We start from the raw sequence: 22,544 nt of genomic DNA on the forward strand, positions 1-22,544 counted from the left end.
TTCTGAAGCTGGATGCAGAGTCCAGGGTACCCAGCTGAAGACCATGCAAAAGAACCTCAATGAGATGAAACTTCAGAGTCACAGTGCCAGCCTGCCCATGTCAGAGGCAACCAAATCCCTAGACCGGCCTCATAGTCACATAAGGGTATTTTCAAAATACCATATGATATCAGGGGAAGAAGGCGGCTATTTGTGGAAGTAAATCCAGGGACCAATGCAATGAGCTAGAAAAACAAGGACAGCAAAGCCAACTCCTCAAAAGTGGGAACACATTTAAATTTAAATTGGTAGAGCTTTGAGGGATATAAATCTATAGCCTTCAGGGATTCTAAAGGGCCTTGTGGCAATATGGCCTTCTGGTGTGGAATCTGAGTTGTATCTTGTGACCTATATAGAAAAGAGTAGGCAAATCAAAGAATTTGGAAACTTTTATAATAAGTAAATGGAATCATTTGTTTCTGTTGAATCTAATATATACTGGGGCTTAAATATTATGTTCTTTAAAATATTAGTTTTCAATTAATTTATATTATACTTAAAATGTTGGTCCACAATAGATTGGAAATGTTTGAAAAATAGCTGTTAGAACATATTTGAAATAAAGGTGGAGCTGTTATGTAGAACATGCGTGCACAGGTACACAGCCTTTGGACTCCAAGGGCTGTGTTTTCTCTCCTGACATCTTTAGTGAGCTGAGAAGGCAGATGGCTGTGAGTGCATGGCTCTGCTCTCTGCTCCAGAGTGAACTAGAAGAACTGTAGGCTGTGCAAGAACAGACAATAGGCACAGCTGGTGGAAGATGAGCTCCAAGAAGTCACAAAAAGAATTAGTCTTTTTTCACTCATGTGGGAACTAGGAACTCAGCAGACATTAGTTGTGTCTGTTGGTGGAAAGCAGCGGTTTCCACACAGAGGTGAGTCCTGCACCCCAGACAATTGCCCTCTCCTGATTGAATGTGACATGATGGGCACAGACATTGGCAGCAGCAATAGTTGCACTTAGAATTCATTCCCAACAGAGTAAGTTCCCTGGTGCTCTTTCCAAAGAACTAGGAACTGGGAGGCTTAAAACCAGAAAACTTTATCTCTTTAACATGAGAATGTTGGAAGTTTGATATAAGGCTTTGGCAGGACCATGCTTTCTTCTGAATATGGGACTAAATCTTTCTTTTTCCGAGACCAAGCCTTAGAGATGCCAACTATTTGCTTACAATATGTTTATTAACTTTCAAATGGTATTCTTCCCAATTGTATTAATATAATATCTCAAGTGTCTGTTTAATTTGCCCTTTTTTTGAGATGGAAAAATATCAGATATTTATTTATTCATTTATTTATTTATTTATCACTGTTTCACTCTATCACTGTTATCCCGTTTCTCATTGATTTGCTCAAGCGGACACCAGTAATGTCTCCATTGTGAGACTTATTGTTACTGTTTTTGGCATATAGAATATGCCACATGGAGCTTGCCAGGCTCTGCCCTGTGGGTGGGATACTCTTGGTAGCTTGCCAGGCTCTCCGAGAGGGGCAGAGGAATCGAACCCAGGTCAGCCGCATGCAAGGCAAACGTCCTATCCCCTATTTTTTAATGAAACACCAAGAGATAGAATTACAGACTTACACACTTTCATGGATTTGCCCTGTGTTATATGGAAATTAGTTATTTTGAATCAGGTATTTATCTGTACCACTGTCATCCCATTGTTCACCAATTTGCTCAAGCAGGCACCAGTAACGTCCCCATTGTGAAACTTGTTGCTACTATTTTGGGCATATCGAATATACCATGGGGAGCTTGCCAGGCTCTGCTGTGCAGAGGACTTTATCTAATGACCTAATTTTATTATTATTACTTTTGAAAAAAAATCTTGTTTCTCTATAAAGTCACTTTCACCAGTATTGGGGGCTGAGACATCAACATTTGGGGGTGGGGTAGGGGGAAATGATTAGCATTTTCTCACAATACTTAGTATTTCCTTACAATATCAAACGCTTACACCAGAATAAAGGATTGTTGGGGCTTTACAGTCAGATCTCTGAGGAGAGAAAGATGAGCATGCACTAGTGTTGCAAAACCTCTTGCCTGCTTTTCCTGTTCCTTTTTGCCATGTGTTTCCCTCAAAACCCCGAGGATCTTTTTTTTTTTTTCAAGTACTCTTGACTCAGAGCCAGGAGATTTCTAACAATCCTGAGTGGCAGCTGACAGTTTTGTTGAGTTGTCACGACTCCAGATTCTCATGGAAGGTGATGTAAGTGACATGAAGCAAGAATTCGCAGATTCTTTGCCATTTTCAGAGAATCAGGAGAAACCATGGAGACAGGACAAATGTGTATACTAACTGGGTCACTCAACCAACATTTGTAGGTCACCTCTCGTAACCTGGAGTTTTATGTGACATGGAAGAGAATGTCTCCATTGTCCTAACCTAGGAAAAACACAAGTAAAACTATAGTCTGCCGGAACACACACCAGCCTACAGACAGCCATCCTTGTCAGTGCACACATGGGTCTCTGTCACTGTCACTGTCATCCCATTGCTCATTGGTTTGCTCGAGTGGGCACCAGTAATGTCTCCATCATGAGACTTGTTGTTATTGCTTTGGGCATATCAAACATGCCACAGGTAGCTTGCCAGGCTCTGACGTGTGGGCGAGATACTCTCGGTAGCTTGCAGGACTCTCCTAGAGGGGCGGAGGTATCAAACCCGGTCGGCCACGTGCAAGGCAAATGCCCTACCCACTATCCTATTGCTCCAGCCCACACACATGGGTACACGTGCAATATGCTTCATCTACATTGGTAAGGACATATAAGAGGACAGTTAGGTAGAGATAAAAATAAGTGTAGAGGCGTGGGGAAAAGAGAAATTTGAGAAATGAAGGGATATTTTTATACCTTGAAGTTCAGCGAGGAATAAGGAGAACAGAAATGATGCTAAGAGTCAGGTACATCCAGGTTACCGGGGAGTTGTGTGACACTAATAGAGTTTAGAAATGCATCTTGCAGTTAAAGCATTTAACCCACTGGAGAATTCTGAGTTTTTGATGTCAAAATTGTCACAGTAGGAAGTTGGCTTTGGTGACTGTTGTGAAGGACAGATTAAAACAACCAGAGGCAGAACTATTGCATTGTCACATTTAGAAATATCTCTGGAACCATTTAGTTGCCAGACTGTCTAGGAATTGGCACCAATGGTTAATGGACTAGGGTTGGTAGATTTAGTAATCCTCTAAGACTGCTGAGGAATGCAATATAATCCCCCATCACAAAGAGCTGCTCCTCTGAGAATGCTCCTTCTTGCAAAATACAAGATAAAAGGAAGCACAGTTGTGAAATACAGCAGTTGCTAACTATTGCAATTAGTTTGGGCCTACACCGACTCTGGCATCCATGTGTTCAACACCACCTTGTTAACATACCATGTAGTCTGGAACAAACAGGCAGCAGGGTATGTGTAGCTCCCAGCAGCTCAGGCATGCCAATATTTTTCTTCTTTCCTGAGAAAACTTATCTTAATACAATGAGTGGGATTGTTATAAAGGAGATTATTGAATATTTAAAACATAAATCAACTGCTGCTGTGGTACTCAGTAACTATTGGGAACAGATTATTTGCCATGCCTATTATAATGGACAGATGCATCAGCAGTTCTCAATATATGATGAAAATCCACTGATCTAGAGAGAAATAAAGATAGCAACCAGCATATAGCAGATGAAGAGAAGAAGCTGATTTAAAAATAAAGTCCTAAATTTAAGACAAAATATGTAGTATAAACGTAGTCCCCAGGGCATTTGTTACTGAAATACTAGTGCAAATTAAATAGTAGGGGCCCCAGCTGGTTCAGTTGATAGAGTGCCTGCCTCGATGACCTGAGGTTGAGCATGTGAACCCTTCACTACCACCCCCGCACAAGGATGATTCCAGAGACACGTGCATTTGGGTTCTCCAATGGGGCTTCAACCCAAAATCTCCAACACCAAAAACCTCCAGTGAATGCCACAACCAAGTATAAAGGCAATAACCAATCCCCAACTAGAAAGAAAGGAAGGGGTAGGGGAGGGGAAAGAAACACTTACACAAGTCAAATTCTCAGCTCTCACTCCTGACCTGCTGCATCAGAATCTCTGCAGAAGGACCCAGGATTCAAAACATGCTTCAGCTGCTGCTGCTGCTGCTTCAAAGAAAACCCTTTCACCCTCATATCTAGGTGACTTTATACAGCTTCTAATGATCTCTCCCCAACTTAACCACAACGGGACACCTGCAGTTACGAGAGCCCTTTCATTATTTTGATAGCACAATAGGACTTTTATGGAATCTTCTTAGCCCTTTCTGCATTCCCAGACCTTTACCCTAGAAAAGCATTTGAGACCAAACTTTTATCCTTAACAAATTATGAGTCCTTTTTGAAACCTGAGTTGTGCCCGTCTAGATACCTTTTGTGCACAATGACAGCTAACTCCCAACCCCCCCCCAACGCACACACATGCACATCTCCCTGTCTCCCCTCTTCCCAGCACTAATTAGAATCATTCAGCTTGTAAGGATTTTTAACCACTATTTCCCTGGCAGAATTGTAATGATTCCATGTGTAAACAAATCTGCATCTGTAACTTGTTGTGCTTTAAGGCAGTGTAAACAATGAGAATTTAGGAAATACTATAGGAAAATACACTTTTCCTTCAATCTGCCATAGCAAAGCCGTGACACACAGGCCTGGTTCTCCATAAGGGCAGAAGAGGGCAGCTTTGATGAAGATACCTCATGCCATTGAGGAAACTTTGTAGCACCTAGGAAGCCAGGAGATCTATTTTGAAGTCTCAGTCCTGTGATCAAGAGAGTCACTAGCTAGAAGAAAGTTAAAAGGACAGTGAGGAAAAATAAAAATGAGAAGTCCAGGCCTTTATATATATATATATATACTCTCTATACTAAGGTTTTACACCCACAGAAAAGCTGGGCTTCAAACACAAACCAAATAGCAAAAGGAGTTTCAGCCTCTGTTATGCCTCCCCAGGAAGGGAAAAATTAGGACAGCAATAAGCAGGAAAGACAAAGAATCTTTTGGTGTGGTGGGGATTTTCTAAGGGTCTGGAGAAGGATGCCAATCTGAACTGCTTTCCCCACCTTCTTGCTAAAAGACAGATTGAAAAGGAGGGAGATGAAAAGAAGGACCTTCTTCCCCCTGCTGCAAGAAACTGATTTTTAGTTTTCACCTCTAGTTCCACAAATATATCTGCAATTGAGCCTAACTTCTTCTCTAGGACATTGCTTCTACACCATCAAAGAAAAACTGTCACCCCCAGCCCCCCTACACACACACACACACACACACACACACACACACATACACACATACACACTGTTCAAAAAAAATCAAAAAGTACATGCATGTTTGGGGTTTGTAGGTTATCTGTATTTCTTTCTTCTTTATGTTTTATACTTTTTATCTTATTGATATTAAAGATATTAGTACATTTTAATATCTTTATCTTATTGGGGGGAGAATTTGGGGCATACCTGGAAATGCTCAGGGGCCATACCTGGAGATGCTATTCCTGTGCTCTGTGCTAAGGAGGGACTCTTGGCAATGTTTGGGGACCATGTGCCAAGCCAGGGATGGGAACAGAGTAGGCAGCATGCAAGGCAAGCTCTCTACCTCCTGTAGTCTCCTTCTGGCTTTACACTGCCATCTCTTTAATCCTCAAAGTCTAATTGATGAAATCCTCCCATTCGAGTATGCCTCTGATGGCAAAGGAAGCTTTCTCACAAGGTCTCCTTCAGTTGGCAGTATTGCTTAGTTGAGTAGAATTCACCGGAAGTGAGTCAGAGCTCTCTCACAGTGCTTGTCCTGAAACACGAGTGAAGGACCAGTTTGTTGGTAAGCACGGTGAGCCTCAGCTTGCCTAAGGAGGTGCTGCTTTCCCTGAGAACACAAGTCTCCTTCGCCGGAAGCAAAAACTGGGGCCATGATGTTGCCTGGCTGCAGAATGATTTGAAGAAGCAGTGCAGGGGTCTCAAAATGCAGAGAAGGCCAAAAAGGCAGCCTCTGAAGTGGGTCTATTGACTGACTGCTCTCGCCTGTCTTCCAGGGTTGGCTGGAGCAGTAGCCAAAGGGCAAAGGCAGATCTGCAGTCAGAGAAAGGCTCCCATTGATTGCCCATACAGCCAAGAGGCAGGCCGCTGACCCCTCCATCTCTCTGTTACCGTTTTGAAAAATTAGGCCAATTAGCTCCTCCTCTACAACATACCCAGACAAAGAAAGAAATAGTTTAATTGCTGTAGGCAAAATCTTATGATTAAAAAAAAAGTTAAGTCACTTTCCACTTGTAAATCAATATATCTGGTGTCTAGAAACCATTCTTTCTGTGATTCCCTTACAAATTGCTATTTTCCTACAGTCTGTAATGGTTTTATGATGGTGATCTGGAAAGAATGTTTATTTCATTGTTTGTTTGTGTTTTTTTTTTTACAACCTATACTACTGCTAGGGAAACAAAATCAGGTTGGTTTAGAAAGGCTTCAGGGCTAATGTACCTTTTTTAGTTGCCTGTTTAAAATTGTTGATGGTGGTGCTTTTCCTAAATGACACTAAAAGCTCAGGGTGAGCTGCTCGCCTTGACTGTACCTTTGTGGGAACATGATAAAGGACACCCTTTGAGTGCACCCTATGGGCAGAGGCAGCACTTCTTTTAGAGGGGAGGACCCAGTCGTGCAGGTTTCAAGGCTGTTGGATGGAGCGTAGGCTTGATTACAGTCTCCCCCATCTGGCCTCATCAAGAGATTTTGTGGAGCTTATCAAATGCACAACCATAGGCAGCAGCCCTGACCTCACTAAGTGAACAGACATTGAGGAGACAAGATATTTAATTGGATTTTGCATTAGTTGTGTTAAAATTCGGAAGAGGGGAAGAGTTTATGTCTATATTTGTCCAAGTTATTTGGCACTTGGAGAACTAAAACAAACCTTTGGACCAAGTCCTAGCCATCAGGTCACTGTAAAATCCAAATCCCTCTAAGAGTAAAGACATGCTTATCATGCAGCTCACTTTTACATCAACAGTTCTGCACTCTGATGGAAAGGAGATGTATAAAAACTTGAAAATGCCTGATGGCCAAGGAAAAGATAATATACTTAACATTTATGGAATCCACATAGATAGGAAGAAATAAAAAGAGCTTCTATTCTTGTTCAGTAAATTTATGCAGTCACACATTATGAAGATTCTACTTAGCATTGCCTTTATAAGATTTTCTTGACAATGTTGAAAAATGAAGGTGCTACCTCTTCCCCCACCCTCCCAATTCTCCAGTAGTTTAGTTCTGCATTTCAGCCCTACATGACAGAGCCTGGAGTTGCCTCTGCAATTCATTCCTTGTCTCCACCATCTGCACAGGCGTCTCACACTTAAATTATACAGATGGTTGGTAACCTGATAGACAGAGAAATTTTGGCTCGGAGGGCAGTGTTCTTACATTAAATGCACAGAGAAATTCATGGAACACTTCTTAATAATTGCACCGAGAATCAAACCCTTGTACATACAGCTTAAGTCAAGAGCAGGTTTCACAAGCAAGAATTAACCTTCCTTGTGCTGAATTATTGGCACAGAGGGCATCCTTTGCTGCCAAATTCCTGGAGCCTAAACTTGTTTTGCAGTTGTGAATCACAAAATTATAGAAGTGAAGTGAGAAAAAAGATTTTCAGAGGTACTCCTCCACACTTTTTCTGGTCTATGACGTTAAAGGAAATGTCCTGGTGCTTTCCTCAACAAAAGCTGATGCATCGGTTGGTCATCTTTCTTTCTACAGGCATTGTGTAGAAATGTGTCTATAGTATTTTACCTTGAACTGGTTTGGGGGAGGGTCAGCCCACATTCAGATGCTTAAGGCTACTCATGGTTCTATATTTGGGGATCATTCTCAACAGTTCACAGGGGACCTTGTGGTGCTGCAGATCAAACCCAGGGTTAACTGCTCTTTAACCTCTACATCCACTACATCTTTGTCAATCTGGTATGTGCATAAAATCCGCATTCTATTCTCTTCAATAGCGGTTGCTATCTTGTTGTTTTGGGGACACACTCAGCTCTGCTCAAGGCTTACTCCTGATTCTGTAATTACTCAGAGATCAATTACTATTTAATTACTCAAGGCTTACTCTTGGCTCAGGGCTCAGGGTGGAAGACAAGTTTAGCTACTGGAAATCATACCTGGATTAGCAGCTTGCAAGGCAAGCACCTACACACTCTGATGTTTCTCTGGTCCCAGTTGTTGCTATCTGATTATATTGCCTTTCACATTGTTTGATGGTCATAGAGTCTAGGTGGGAAGAGATTGAATGTTTAAATTATTGGGTAGCTGGATTATTTCAGTCTTTTTTTTCCAGGCAGCAGATATGTCAGAAGAACTGAAGACTGTGCATAATGTGAATGCTCACATGGAAAGGATAAGAAATAATACAGATGTAGCAACTAAAGACTAGAAAAAATATTGGATGAAGCTGACCGGTGTGATCTAATGTAACATAGAATGTAAATCCAGAAACTTGAACCCAGCATAGGAGTTTGCCTGGGTGATCAATCATAGGGTCTTGACAACCCCAAATCCAAAGGTCTCTTATCTTGAAATGTCAGGCTACATATTCTCTAACTCTTCTGGGCCATCAATTTTGCTTTGAACATGTGCAAGTCTTTGTGAATGTTAGGTTTTAGTATATGCATCCATTCTTGCTTGACGTTGGACCACCAAATACAACTTTTTTGGGACCAGATAAAATCTGTTTTCACTTTTGCTGCAAAGTGAAAAAGTTTCTTCTCCTACTCATCTATACCATCATTGGGCTTTTCAGGGCCAGTATTATTCCCTGTTCCAAATACGTCCTTCCAATCTTGCCTATGGGCCTTTGCTCCTATTTTCTCTGTGGAGAATGGCAGTTTCCTAACAGCTAGAAAAAGAAGTTGGGAAAGTGCTAAATCAAGGCTCAAGAAAGACTTGGTGAAGATATAGTTGACAGAAATGATGTAGTATCTACCTTCAGGGAACTTAACAACAAATAGGAAAATCTATCTCAAAAATCTAAAATTATTGAATCTATTTCAATGACTCTGCAGGTCAGGTAACGAATGCTACTAGTGTGGAAAGAATATTTGGCTGGGAATTGATGACTCAGGAGGGTAGCAAAGAAAAGTAAAGGAATGCCTTTGCACATTGATGATATATCCACATATAATCATGCTGATTAAAAAGGAATGAGAAAGAACTCTATAATATGTTCTTGAAATTATGCCCAGAAATAAAATAATGATAGAAGGTGCAGGCAATGTGGAGTCTATACAAACCTTTGCACAGAGGGAGAAATATGAAGACATGTGCACATTTGTTTATATTTTCAAAAAGAAATGGTGACAGGATGAAACAGAAACTAATAAAAATAGCTACTCATTGGAGAACACAGAAATGAAAGTTAGACCTTCCAAAAGCACCTTGATAGCTATTTTGACTGTAAAATAATATGAAGCACATACTCCTTATTATAAAAACTTTATATCAAAGCAAAGAATAAAGCAAACAATGCCTAAAAGTTTAGTACAAATGTAAACAAATGAAGGTAGCAAGGTTACACATATCAAGTTGGGGCTATAAAACACATATAAAAGAATTATTCCCAGTGACTTTTAAATACTGTTTTATCTGTCTCCTCCAGAAATATATATACAAACAAAAAAATCAGCAAATAAGAGGGAAATCTGCATTTGGAGTTTCAAAAAATAGCACTTTATTAAGATATATAACAGTACTAACAAGACTAATGTAATTATTTAGCCAATAATACATTAAAGAGCCAATATTTTTAGATGAGAGCAAAATCATGGAGGGACAAAATCAAGGAACTTATGTTTTATTACCCTCAAAAACTGCTACTGGTAATCTTCAACTTAAATTTAAGATGGAAGGATTCTATTCTATTCCAATTTGTGTTTGTCTTCTCTATAGCCTAGAGAAAACCAATGATAACTCGGTAATAATAAATTCTTAAATGCCAGATAATTCTAAGAAACCATTTTCATAAAAACATTATCAAAATATAATAAAAATGTGTATAGATGGTCTGCTGTCTTTTAAGTCACTTTTCCCTGAGATGTCTTTTTTTTTTCTCTTTTTGGGTCACACCCAGCGATGTTCAGGGGTTACTCCTGGCTTTGCACTCAGGAATTACTCCTGGCGGTGTTCGGGGGACCATATGGGATGCCGGGGATCGAACCCGGGTCGGCCGTGTGCAAGGCAAACGCCCTACCCGCTGTGCTATCGCTCCGGCCCACCCTGAGGTGTCTTAATCACTTAAAAACAGCAACAAAACCTTAACAAATTCTTAAAAAATAAAAGTAGAAAGGGATAGTGTCCTCTATTACTCTCACAGCTGATATAACCAGCATTTGCTTCCTGTTTGAATAGGGTCAGAAGGATTCTGTTTGTTTGTTTGTTTGTTTGTTTGTTTGTTTGTTTGTTTGTTTGTTTGGGCCACACTTGGTACTTACTCCTAGCTTTGAGCTAAGAAGTCACTCTTGGTGGGTTCAGGGACACATTTGAGGTGCTAAGAATTAACTCCAGTTGGCTGCATATAAGGCAAAAGCCATGTACTATCACTCTGGCTCCCATTCAGGCTGGAAGATGTGAACTGTAAGTCTACTATAGACCGAACATGAAGGCCACTCAAATACCTCTATTGCAAACTACAACACCCCAAAGGAGAGAGGACAAAAGGGAATGCCCTGCCACAGAGTCAGGGTGGGGTGGTGGGGAAGGGGGTGGGGGTGGTGAGAGGAATACTGGGAACATTGGTGGAGGTGAACGGGCACTGGTGGAGGGATGGGTAAATGATCACTGTATGAGTAAAATGCAAACACTAAAGTTCATAAGTTTGTAACTGTACATCACAGTGATTCTCTAATAAAAACTTTTTTAAAAAAGAAGGTGTTAGTTTTAATGGGCCTCATCCACAAGAATGGACTGCTTTCCTGCAGTCCTCCCGTCCTTTTCTCCCTACTGGAGCCATAGCACAATGGGTAGAACATTTGCCTTGCATGCCGCTGACTTGGGTTCGATTCCTCTGTCCCTCTTGGAGAGCCTGGCAAGCTACCGAGAGTATCCCGCCCGCATGGCAGAGCCTGGCAAGCTACCCGTGGCATATTCAATATGCCAAAAACAGTAACAACAAGTCTCACAATGGAAACCTTACTGGTGCCTGCTCGAGCAGATCGATGACCAATGGGACGACAGTGCTACAGTGCTACAGAGGAGAACAAGAAGGAAACATTCTGCCATGGAGGAAAGGAAGGGAGGCGGTAAGAGGTGGGTCAGACTTTTTTGTCTGACTACAGCTGGCAAAGTATTGTATTTTGTGATTTTAAAACTAACAGGCCTTACTCAAGAGGAGGGACACATGCTTCATAAGTGGGGCTGGATAGGCAGCATTGGAGTGAAGGTACTTGCTTTGCATGTGGTCAACTGTAGCTTGAGCGAGGCTAGGAGGAACCCCCAGCACCAACCCAGTGTCCACCACAAATAAGGGGGTTGGGGAAATGTATTAAGAGAAACAGTCCTTCCCTCATCCCTGCCTTGTTTTGTTTCTTTCCATACCTTTTGATGGTGTATGACATATTCTATTTTACTTCGGTGTGTTTCCCCACTTGAGAATATCTTTCCATTCAGAGAAAAGGGTTTTGTGTATTTTGTTCACTGCTCCATCCCTAGCCCCAGTGCCTGTGTGTAGCAGGCATCAAATTTTGGTGGAATCTAGTTTAACTCTGAAAGGCTACCGGCAGATTGTTAGCACCAGCGCTTTCCCTACAAAATAGGCTGTAGGGCTGGACACAACCTTTGTGTGATGTAGACTCGGGGTCCATTATTATTTTTTTTAAGTGTCAGAGCTGAACATGGAGAAAAATGTAGAAGAATGGAAGTGTCCTGGCTGAATCCCTCAAGCCCGCTACAGGTCTCTTATTCTTTCTCTCCCCTTTCCTAGGATATCCATGTGCCTCAGTCATCAACAAGAGGAAAGCATTTCACAATAGTCCTTTTAGGAACTCAAGTAGTTCAAACCAACAACTTTTGGCAAGGCCGGGTTCCTGGAGAGGCTGCTTGTTAGTCACTGCCAAAAAAGAGTCGGCATATCTTCTCTCGGACAGTTTCACTCTCATTCAAAGACTGGTGCCAGTTGCAAGTATGATAGCTCATTTGCTTTTGCCTGCAGTCGCGATCATGGTTGCAGACTTGTGAATTGTAAGATAGTCTGGAGGGCGAACCCCTTCACCCTGTCTAGTGTGGGGGTCCACCGGGGACCTGCAGGTGATGCATGGGAGAGTTGACCTATCCGGTCATCCTGGAAACCGCTCCCTGTTTGTCTGACTGGGTGCTCCGCTGGAGAAAGGTGCTCAAGTTGGAGCCTTAAACAGCCTTCCAGCCTCAACGCGCTTCTCTCTTGCGCTCAACTCTCCCTTCGAGCAGACTCTGACTCACCCTGCCACGGCTCCAGCTCTGGTGCTATTAGTGGCTTGGGCCGCTCTCTTTTCAGACCTCTCAGGAAGCAAAATGTGGTGGCAAGTTGCAATTAGAAGTGAAAAGCTATTTTTACTGTCCTTATTTTTTCGCACATAATGTCTGCAGCACTTTCAGAAAGATGCCTTCCTGTGAGAGGCTGCGTGAGAACAATGTGTAAATGAAGTGACTGGCAGGGACCCGGGGTGGCTACTCAGCCAGCAGGTTACATGACTAAATTGGAGCCGGGAGTTACTGCAGCTCCAGTTTCCTGCTTGCACAAACTCTCCGGCCACCAACTACTCTATTTGCTGCAAGCACCTGGGAAGGGATGAACAAGTACTCCAGAGAGACCCCTAAAGCTTTCTGACTCTACGCTGTGGACTAACATTGGACTCACACAAATACACGTAAAGAGGTGGACAGACTTCTCAGAAGTCATGGATGTGTTTTTAAAGTGATAAAATGCTCATTTGCTTGTATGTGACTTTTCTAGTGTCTTATCTCCAAATGGAGCAGGTTAGATTCCATGAGAACAGACTGCACTGCCCTGGGCCTGGTACAGAGTAACACACATGTTTTTTGTGGTTGAACACTGAGACGAACAGTCACTTTCTAGCCACTTCTGTGGCACAATATAGCTTAATTGTGTGGAAAGTCCCCTCTCTAAATATTTTTAAAATTTAAAATATATGATTGGTTTATCACTGGTTAACTATAGTCTAGAATTTCAGGTACAAGCACAGATTTGCACCTCTGTCTATAGGACTCAACACACTGACCAACAAAATCCTAATACCACCCTCTCACTGTAAAGATCCCTCTTCCCATTCTCTGCATACCATTCCCCTTGTTAGTAACTACCAAGGTTTTCAACCAGGCTAGAAGTTTGTTTATTTATCTTGTTTGTCTTGCAAGTTTATAGGGGAAAAAATGCACCCACATTTGCAGCAACTCTGACAGCCTTAATGCAAGATCTGCCAGTGCTGGTCTGGTTCTGGACACCAGCTATTGTGAGAGATGTCAATGTCCTCCTTTGCAACAGGAAAATGCTGATAAGAAAGCAGAGCACTTCAGAAGCATCATCTTGGGCTAATTAACATGAAGCAAGCTATTTGCCACAGCTCCTCTTTGCTGAATAAGTGGTTCTTTTCTAAGACAAGTTAGTCTGACACTTCTTTCGACCATGCTAGTTATATCAAAGCCATTGAGGAGTGAGCCCATGGTGTGTGCACCGAAGGAAGAAAACACCTTGGGAACATGAAAGATGTTCTGTTCAGCTCTTCTTTGGAGGAGGGTAAGGAAGCCACCCATGAAGAGGGGAGTGAAAGGCAGCTTGCTAATAATGTCTGGGACTTTCTTCTTTCTATAATCGTATGCACTATTCTTCTTTCTTCTGTAAACAACCTCATTATAAAACAAAACACTGAAGCTCTACATTTTCGGCTTTTCTTGTCCCAGTGAAGCAATTCCCCTCTTTTGGGCTTTGTCTTTGTTTCTTCACAGCAATACGCATAATGTTTTCTATGTATTATCATGGAGGTGCATTTCTTAATTATTTTTCCTGCACAATGTTTATAGTATATCTATTCAATCATACAGTGACTTTTTGCCATCAAATCAGATCACACCTATTGAGCGTCTATTTTATGTGAGATATGGGACTAGTTCCTGTAAGTTTAAAGAGACGTTAGAGAGCTCTCCACACTCCTTGATAGCAATACCTTGTTTTGCAGTATCCAAGGTAAATTCTGAGTCAATTTACTTTGTCCTTTAACATCAAAATAGCCATCAGGACTATGTAGCATGGTATTTTATGATAGCATATCAGAAGCACCAATAGAAGATGTTATTCTAAAGGTACATATAATTTTTCTTTGTAGGAAAAATTCTCTGGGAAGAACCTATGACATTAGAAACGGAATCAAATGTGACCTGTTCACAATAGTTCTATAGTCCTTCCCACTGAGCATTTTTCTTCCCCTGTGTATCCCACTAGCATTTGGAAACTCACCCTATTTTCTGTTTCCAGTGCTTAGAAATTTTACTTACAACAGGACATAAACATAAGAAATTATAATTACTACAAAAGATAAGACAATTTTATCTCCCTTCCCTCCACCCACCTGCTCCATTTTACCTTTTACTCATTCAGAAGTCTGTTGTAAATGCTTTTTAAACACTACAAAACTAGTTACAAATCAAGAACCCCAGTTTAAGACTACTGACAGAAAGAATACATTGCAATAAAACAGTTCACATGAAATTTTTGGATTTCTTAGCACATATAAAAGTTGCATTTACACAATATTTAGCTTATTAAGTATGCAATAGCATGTTGTCTAGAAAACAACTTTACCTTAATGCAACCCAGAGACACAAAGTGAGCACACATGGTTGAAAAATGGTGTCTATTACCTATTCTAGGCAAATACCACAGATCTTCAATTTGTAAAAAAATGCAATATTTGCAAGGTGAAATAATGTGAAGGGCAGTAAAATAAGGCTTCTGACTATCTTCACTTTTAGGTATAAGGAAAGAAAAGGTCATCGTGGGTCCTTGTAGGATCAAGATGCCAGAATAGATAGAGTTCAAAGTGTGAAATTTTGGGGAGGTAATCTTTAAGAAAAACAAAGGAAAAGACAAGTTGGATGCATTGAAGAATGCCTTCAAGCTGAAGTGTAAGACTGATACTTGGGAGAGGAAGCAATGAAAAAAAATAAAAGGTTAGATAGATGGAACCTCTGTTAGCAGTAGGGCTCTGAGCAAGTCTCTAGTATGAAGATCAACCCAAATTGGTCCCATGTTGGAAGAAATGGCTAGATACTACTAACTCAGTTCTTCTCTGATATGGACTAGGGAGTACTTGGAGAGTGTAATCTGTGTGCAAATGCAGCAGAAGATCCCATAGTTACTACTGAAGTGGAGGGTATCTATCAAGTAACCACTACTTACCACTACTAATTTAGTTCTACTGTAAAATTGGGATGTCATCCATTTTCATTTGTCTCAAGATATAAATAAATATTTTTATTTGTTCTTTGACCTATTCAGTAGCATGTTGTTTAATCTCCATGTTTGCTAATTTTCAAGACTACTTCTTATAAATGATTTCTAGTTTTATACCATTATCATCAAAAAAGATATTTGATATGATTTCAGTTTTCTTAAGCCCATTAAGACTTGTTTTATGGCCTAATGTATGATCTCCTGGGAATGGTTCGTGTACACTTGAGAGAATGTGTTCTGCTGCTTTTGAGTGCTATGTTCCAGTCTGCTAAGTACAGGCTAAGTCAATCTGATCTAACTTACATGTTATTTAAGATCAATGTTCCCTTGTTGATTTTCTGTCTGGGTGATCTACTCATTGATAAAAGTGTGGCATAGAATTCCCTACTATTATTTTGTTGCTATTTCTACCTTTAAGACTATTAGCATTTGCTTTACATATTTTGGTATTCCTATGTTAGGTTCATAAATATTTACAATTGTTAAGTCCCTTTGTTGAATTGACCCCTTTGTCACTATGTACTATCCTTTGTTTCTTATTACATTTTTTTATCAAAATATTATGTCTTATGTTAGTATAGCTATTTTTTCAAACTTCTATTTGCATGGAATATAATTTTCTCTCTTCTCTCTTTTAGTTCTTAGTGTGTCCTTACATCCAAATTGAGTCCTACATAAGCAGCATATTATTAGGTCTTCTCTTTCTTTTAAATCCATTCAGCAACTATAAGTTTTTTGTTTTATTTGGCCTTTTGGGCCACACACATTGGTGCTGAGGTGTTTCTCCTGGGGTTCAGTGCTCACGGTTTGCTCCTCAAAGTGCACAGGTGACCACTGGGGACTAGAATCAAACCCAAGGCTCTTGTACGTGAAACATATACGCTGACCCTTTGAACTATCTCCCTAGATTTGTGTAAGTCTTTTTACTGGACCATTTAGTCCATCTAGAGCAATTAGTGATAAGTATAGGGTTATTACCATTTTGTTATTAATTTTCTGATTGTTTTCTGGTAACTATTCTTTAGTTCTCTTGCTCTTTCTTTGCAATATAATCAGTGAATCCCAGAAGACAACCACTCGCCAAATATCTCTTCAGGCCCCTAGCAGAGCCAATTCCACCAAGGGATCTCAGATGCTCCTTCTCTGCCTGCTCCAGATGAAATGCCGATGGCCACAAGCTTCCAGAAGAAAAATCCAGGTACATGGATTCAAGGACTAAGACTCCAAGCCCCATGGCGGTAGTGGAGATGAGCAGCCCTTCCCATCTCCACTCCTCTGCCCCACCCCTTGCCCCCCATGCTTGGGGTCCTGGCTGTCAAGCCCATGCTCTGCCTCCAAGTGCCATCTTAGTGCATCAATGGCCTTGATTAAGAGACTCACAAATGAATCTCAAAATGGATTAGCTCCCTATAGGGATGTCTCTGGACCCCAACCATTTAAAATTTTAGAATCCAGAAGCATGCAGCCACTTATTTTGGCCACACAACCTCTCTTGATATTCATAATAAGGGATAGAAAATAAATTATCTAGCATCTGCCCCTGGCAGGCAGGCTTGAATGGTGGTAGGAAATTTTGAAATAATGGTAGGAATGGTGTTGAAATATTGAATAAATCAATTAATGTGAACAGCCTCAATAAAATAATTTTTTTAAATGGGGAAAAAATTTTTAAAAATAGAAAAAAGAAGAAAAAACACTGTGCATAGACCAGAAGTTAAGAATTCATTTGAACCATGAGGACAGCCTATCTTGTCAATATTTGGTTTATTGGATTGCTGTTGGTAATTAGAAAATGAAATGAATTTGGTTATATTGACCATGTATCCAGGAATCTTGCTAAGATGACTTATTAATTTTAGAGGTGTCAGGGCTAGAGAGATAGTACAAGCAAGTAGGGCATTTGCCCTGACTATGGCCTACCTGTATTTGATCCTGACATTCCATATGGTCCCTAAAGCACCTCCAGGAGTGATCCCTGAGTGCAGAAACACCAGGTGTGACCCAAAAATAAAAATTAAATTAAAAACCTTTTTCACTGCCTGTTACTGTTATCCCATTGCTCATTGATTTGCTCGAGCAGGCAGCAGTAACGTCTCCATTGTGAGACTTCTTGTTACTGTTTTTAGCATATCGCATACACTACTGGTAGCTTGCTGGGCTCTCCTAGAGGGATGGAGGAATCAAACCAGAGTCGGCCACATGCAAGGCACATGCCCTACTCGCTGTGCTATATTTTGTAGCAGTCTATATTATTGATATCCTTCCAATGTTTTGTATTTTTAATGCTAACAATTGAATCTTACCTTTCTTATCTATATGATAAATTTGTAGTTCTTTTTACCACTTTTGTCATTTAATCATAATACTAGATTTATATTTGATTAACCCATCATCATTACAGCAATGGCAAGAAGGTTTCATTTCCATTTTAACTAAGATTCATAGGGTTCTGTGGAAGACCAGGAGAAATGCTTGTGCAGAGAGCAAACTATTTGCACACTGAGTTTATAAATTCCCAGAACTTGGACAAGTAGTGTTAAATTCATTTTTTAAAACCATAATTCTAATATGGTATTTAATAATTTTCTAACTCTTATTTCCTTACTTGAGGCTACTCCCAGTGCAGACTGCTGAATCCTACAAAGTACCTTCACATAGATATCTATGTATTCCAGGCAGAGGAAGATAAGAAAACTCTAAGCAGACTACACACTCTGATGGATAAACTTCAGCTAAAGGAGCAAATTTACAAGCAGCAGATGGAGGCCACATAAGTGCCTGGGGCGGTTGCAGCCTCACAGATTTCCCATCCTAGTTTTGATTAATGGAAGTCTGTTGTCCTGAGCTAGGTGAGCAGCTTGTGGGAGAGGACCAACTCAGCTTAAAGTCTGTTAATTGTGTTTTTTTTTTCTCAAGCTAGAATTATCACCCACTGTAAAATTTTATGTTACTTTGTCTTCTAGGGAATCAGAGCTCTCTCTCTCTCTCTCTCTCTCTCTCTCTCTCTCTCTCTCTCGCTCTCTCTCTCTTTATCTTTCAACCTTGAAGTTACTGCAAACATGTTCACTGTAAGAAGCCAGCCAACTAAGGACATAGGATGATGGAAGAATGGCAAATTTGGGGGTGGATGATCACCCTGAGGCTTCTCTCACCTTAAAATCTTGGATAGGCATAAATGCAGTTTAGAGTATTTTTCCCTTATAATCCTAGACTGACCAGACTGTACAAAATACCATCATTTGAAATGCATTTGCCTATCCTAGGCTATATTTTCAGCTTGCAATTACTAAGTGTCTCTAAGTTGATGTATGCCTAATAGTATTTCCAAAGAGATATTTTCTGAATTTGTCGCTTAAATAATTGAACTAAACAGTATTCCTGTTGATTAATACACTTGAAAATCAAGTCCCCTTTACACAGAGGTCGAATAGGATGTTGAACTGTTTACCAAACAACTGTGTTTATACTGTCATATACCAAGTATGTGAAGGCTGACTTGCATTCAATTGGTGGAAAGTATGGATAAGGTCTTAAATTTCTAAGGGAAAACAGTTATAAAAATGGATCTCATGCCTGCTAGAAAGTCTGAATCTATACATCATACCAAAATATGATATTCCATTCAATACACAGAAGTTTAGATTCCTTTCACACATCTTTCAACCTTTTCATGTCGTAACAGAAAAAATATGACTATGTAGTGCAGAGATTTCTTTTTTTTATTTTTATAGGAAGCAGAAGCCAATCAATATCTTTTCCAAGTAAGAGCAGCAGCAACATGAGTTGAATGAAGCCAAGGAAATGGCAAAGATAGCAGAATCTCAAGTTAATAGACTCAAGATTAAAGCAAAAGAATTTGGAAAAAAATAACTGCACCAGACATTCACCTTTCCTTATTCTTTAACTGCACATTTACGACTCCTGCCTTAACATAGAACAGTATATCAAAAAATTCTTTTCTGTTTCTTTCTTTGAAGCCTTTAAAATATTTAAACTCTGGCTGAACTAAAATTTTGCTATTTTACTAAATTCTATTTGTTCAGGATAGTCTGAAGTGTTAAGAACTTCAGTATGATGATGTTTATGATACTTGGGTTTCTCCAATGTTCAATCCTATGTTAATTTGTAGGCTCTGAGCTCCAGGACCTTATATCCATTTATTTGCAACAATCTGGAAATCAAGGAGCAAAGATAATTCAAAGACAAAGATAGATCTGCTTGAATATCAAAGAGAACACTTTCTATACTATATAATTATAGGACTATACCATATTAACATGGAGTCCTTGGGGAACCAAGTTTAAAATTGAGGCACTGAAGTAAAACAGATGCAGTACTCCTGCTTTTTTAGCTTTGTGCTTTTAAAGAGAAAGAATATATCTTGGGTGGGGGAAGCAGGAGGGAGACTAGAAGCATTGAAGGTGGGAAATCTGCACTGGTGAAGGGACAGGTGTTGAAACATTGACTGAAACTCAATCATGAACAACTTTGCAACTCTGTATCTCCAGATGATTCCATTAAAAATACTATAAAAAAGAGAAAGGAAATTTGCTTATACTTGGAGATATCGTAGAGAGTATCATGCTGAGTGAAGTGAGTCAGAGGGAGACAGGCAGACAGAAAATGATAGCATTCATTTGTGGGACATTAAAATAAAAGGAAATGTGAGAATAATCTCCAAACACAATAGAAATGAGGGCCAGGAGAACTGTCCATGGTAGGAAGCTTACCACAAAGGGGGAGTGGAAGTGCAGATAGGACAGAGAGGGACCACTATGGGAGTGATCATTCGAAATGATCACTCTGGACAAGAACTGGGTGCTGAAAAAAGATAACAGGATATGCATGTTACCCTTTCAGTAACAGGATTGCAAACAGTGCCTAGTAGGGGAAAAAAATGATGGGGGTAAGAAGGAAAATGTCTGCAATACAGGCAGATTGTGGGTAAAGCAGCCGGGAAACTGGGCACATTGGGGGTGGGAAATGTGCACTGGGGAAGGCATGGGTGTTGGAACATTGTATGACTAAATCTCAATCATGAACATCTTCAGAACGGTGTATCTCATGGTTATTCAATTTTTTAAAAATTTGAGAAAGGAATTTTCTATACCTCTCTGGTCTGAACTGACAAGTCTAATTTTACTGGCAAACAGGCAAGATGTCAAAGAACTCTGAACTAAAGACCCAGTTGGATAAGTATCTTCATTTATTAAGCTATTGTAACCAGAATATTCTGTAGTTACAGCACAGAATACTCAGTGTTGTAACAGAATAACTCAGCGACTTCTAAACATTTCCACAGTTATGGAGGCAGGGAAGTACAGGATCAGGGTCTGGCAGATCTGAAATCTGACTTGAGTCATTTCACATGACTCCTTTTTGGATCTAACACCCATGATAAGAAAGTAGGAATCAACTTTCTGGGGAGTTAGGGGCGGGGTTAGTATTTGTTTGGTTTTGGATCACTTTGGAGGTCTAAGAGTGCTGCTTCTGGCTCTATGCTCAGCAGTTACCCCTGGCAGTCCTTGTGGGGCCAGGAATTTAACCTGGGTGAGTGGGATGCAGGGCAAGTGCTCAAACTACTGTACTATCATCCCTAGGGATTCACTTTATTTTATTTTTTAAAGTAAGGGCAATAACTTCATTCACGAGGACTCTACCCACAGGACCTCATCACTTCCCCACTGCCAAATACCATCACTGTGGGATACACAATTATTCAGACCATAGCAGTAGACAGCCTCTGTCTCTCATTTTCCCAAGAGCACATAATTTTAAAATGAGGTCTGGATTTTGGTTAAGTGAGTTAAAGGAGATTGGAGAACGTAATTTTAGCTACCCTTTCGAGAACATCTATCACAGACAACACAATGCCTAAGACATGTGTCCACTCTAATTTTACTGTTTTTAAATTTTGGCACATGCCTGATCCTCTTATTTTGTACAAGCTGATCACTAATAATCCCATAAGATAAGTTGATAGGGTTGGCTATAAAATTTGCTACATCAAGGAAACGCAAAAGAATCTCCTTTGAAGGATAAACTAAGAGTTGATTATAGTGAGTACGTTTAGATCTAAATATGTGAAGCATGAGTCATTAGCAGACTCAGATTTCTTATTGATGCCTGACTAGCTGTCCCAGGGTTAAGGCCTCTAGGGAGAGGTCCTGTTAAGTGGTTTGAACTCTGGCCTCCATTTGAGAAGCGTTACAGCACTGGACTTGGGGGTCTTCTGTGCAGAGTCCACTCAGCAGCCTGCTATAATGGATTTGTTATAGTAAAGTCTCATATGTGCTGCAATTGCACTCAGCTGCAGGAGGTCAAAGGGCTTCCAAAACAGATGTAATGGATTCGACTTTGTCACAGTTATTTCCAACAAAGAATAAAATGAGTGAAGCAGAAATTGTTTGTGAGAGGCCAGGGATGAATCAGAAAACTGTCCTTGGCAGTGCAATGACTAATTGTTTCCCATTCAAAGAAGGAAAAGCTGAAAATCTCTCAACTGTCCTAAATCAGAAGAAAAGAGTTTCTGATAGAATTGTGTGTTGGGGCTCTGGAGCAAATTGGTGCTACAGTCTTTCACCTTATAAGGTCTTTCTGAAGAGGGCGCTGCCTTCACTGCTAAGGCAGGTGAAAATTGAGAGTGACCGAGCTTGCCCTCAGGGTGAATTACCTGAGTCTGCTTTCCAGAATGCACATAATTGCCTCAATTCCCTGCCTCCCTTTGAAGCTAATGAAGAGTTGGCTTGCCTTTGCTTACCTCTGGAAAGGACTGGGCATGGTTCTGGCCATGCAGGATGCACTGAGCATGCAGTAATGAAAGTAGCAGGAATCTCACCGATGCTGTTTTTCAAGTTTGTGCAGAATAAATAAGCAGTTTTTGCTCATGAATTGGTTTAGAAGGAAGATACCATTCTCTAGCCCAAACTAAGCGTTGTGTTTGAAATCAACATTAAAAGGTGTTTCCACGGTGAAAAAAGTAATTTAGAT

The 22,544-nt window shown here is 40.3% G+C and overlaps 1 protein-coding gene across 1 annotated transcript in view; it reads right to left on the bottom strand.

Moving 5' to 3' along the window:
- Positions 1–5,819: 5,819 nt before the first annotated feature.
- HHLA2 (HERV-H LTR-associating 2) overlaps positions 5,820–22,544 on the bottom strand; it is a 45,857-nt gene continuing 29,132 nt past the window's right edge. The window contains exons 6-7 of the mRNA XM_055124516.1: positions 8,841–8,954; positions 5,820–6,247 (exon numbers count right to left, since the gene is read on the bottom strand). Of these exons, the coding sequence (XP_054980491.1) occupies positions 5,820–6,247; positions 8,841–8,954 (542 nt within the window). The remainder of the gene's footprint in view (positions 6,248–8,840; positions 8,955–22,544) is intronic.

This window comes from Sorex araneus, chromosome 2 (assembly GCF_027595985.1).
Source record: "Sorex araneus isolate mSorAra2 chromosome 2, mSorAra2.pri, whole genome shotgun sequence".
Taxonomy (NCBI): Eukaryota; Metazoa; Chordata; class Mammalia; order Eulipotyphla; family Soricidae; genus Sorex; species Sorex araneus.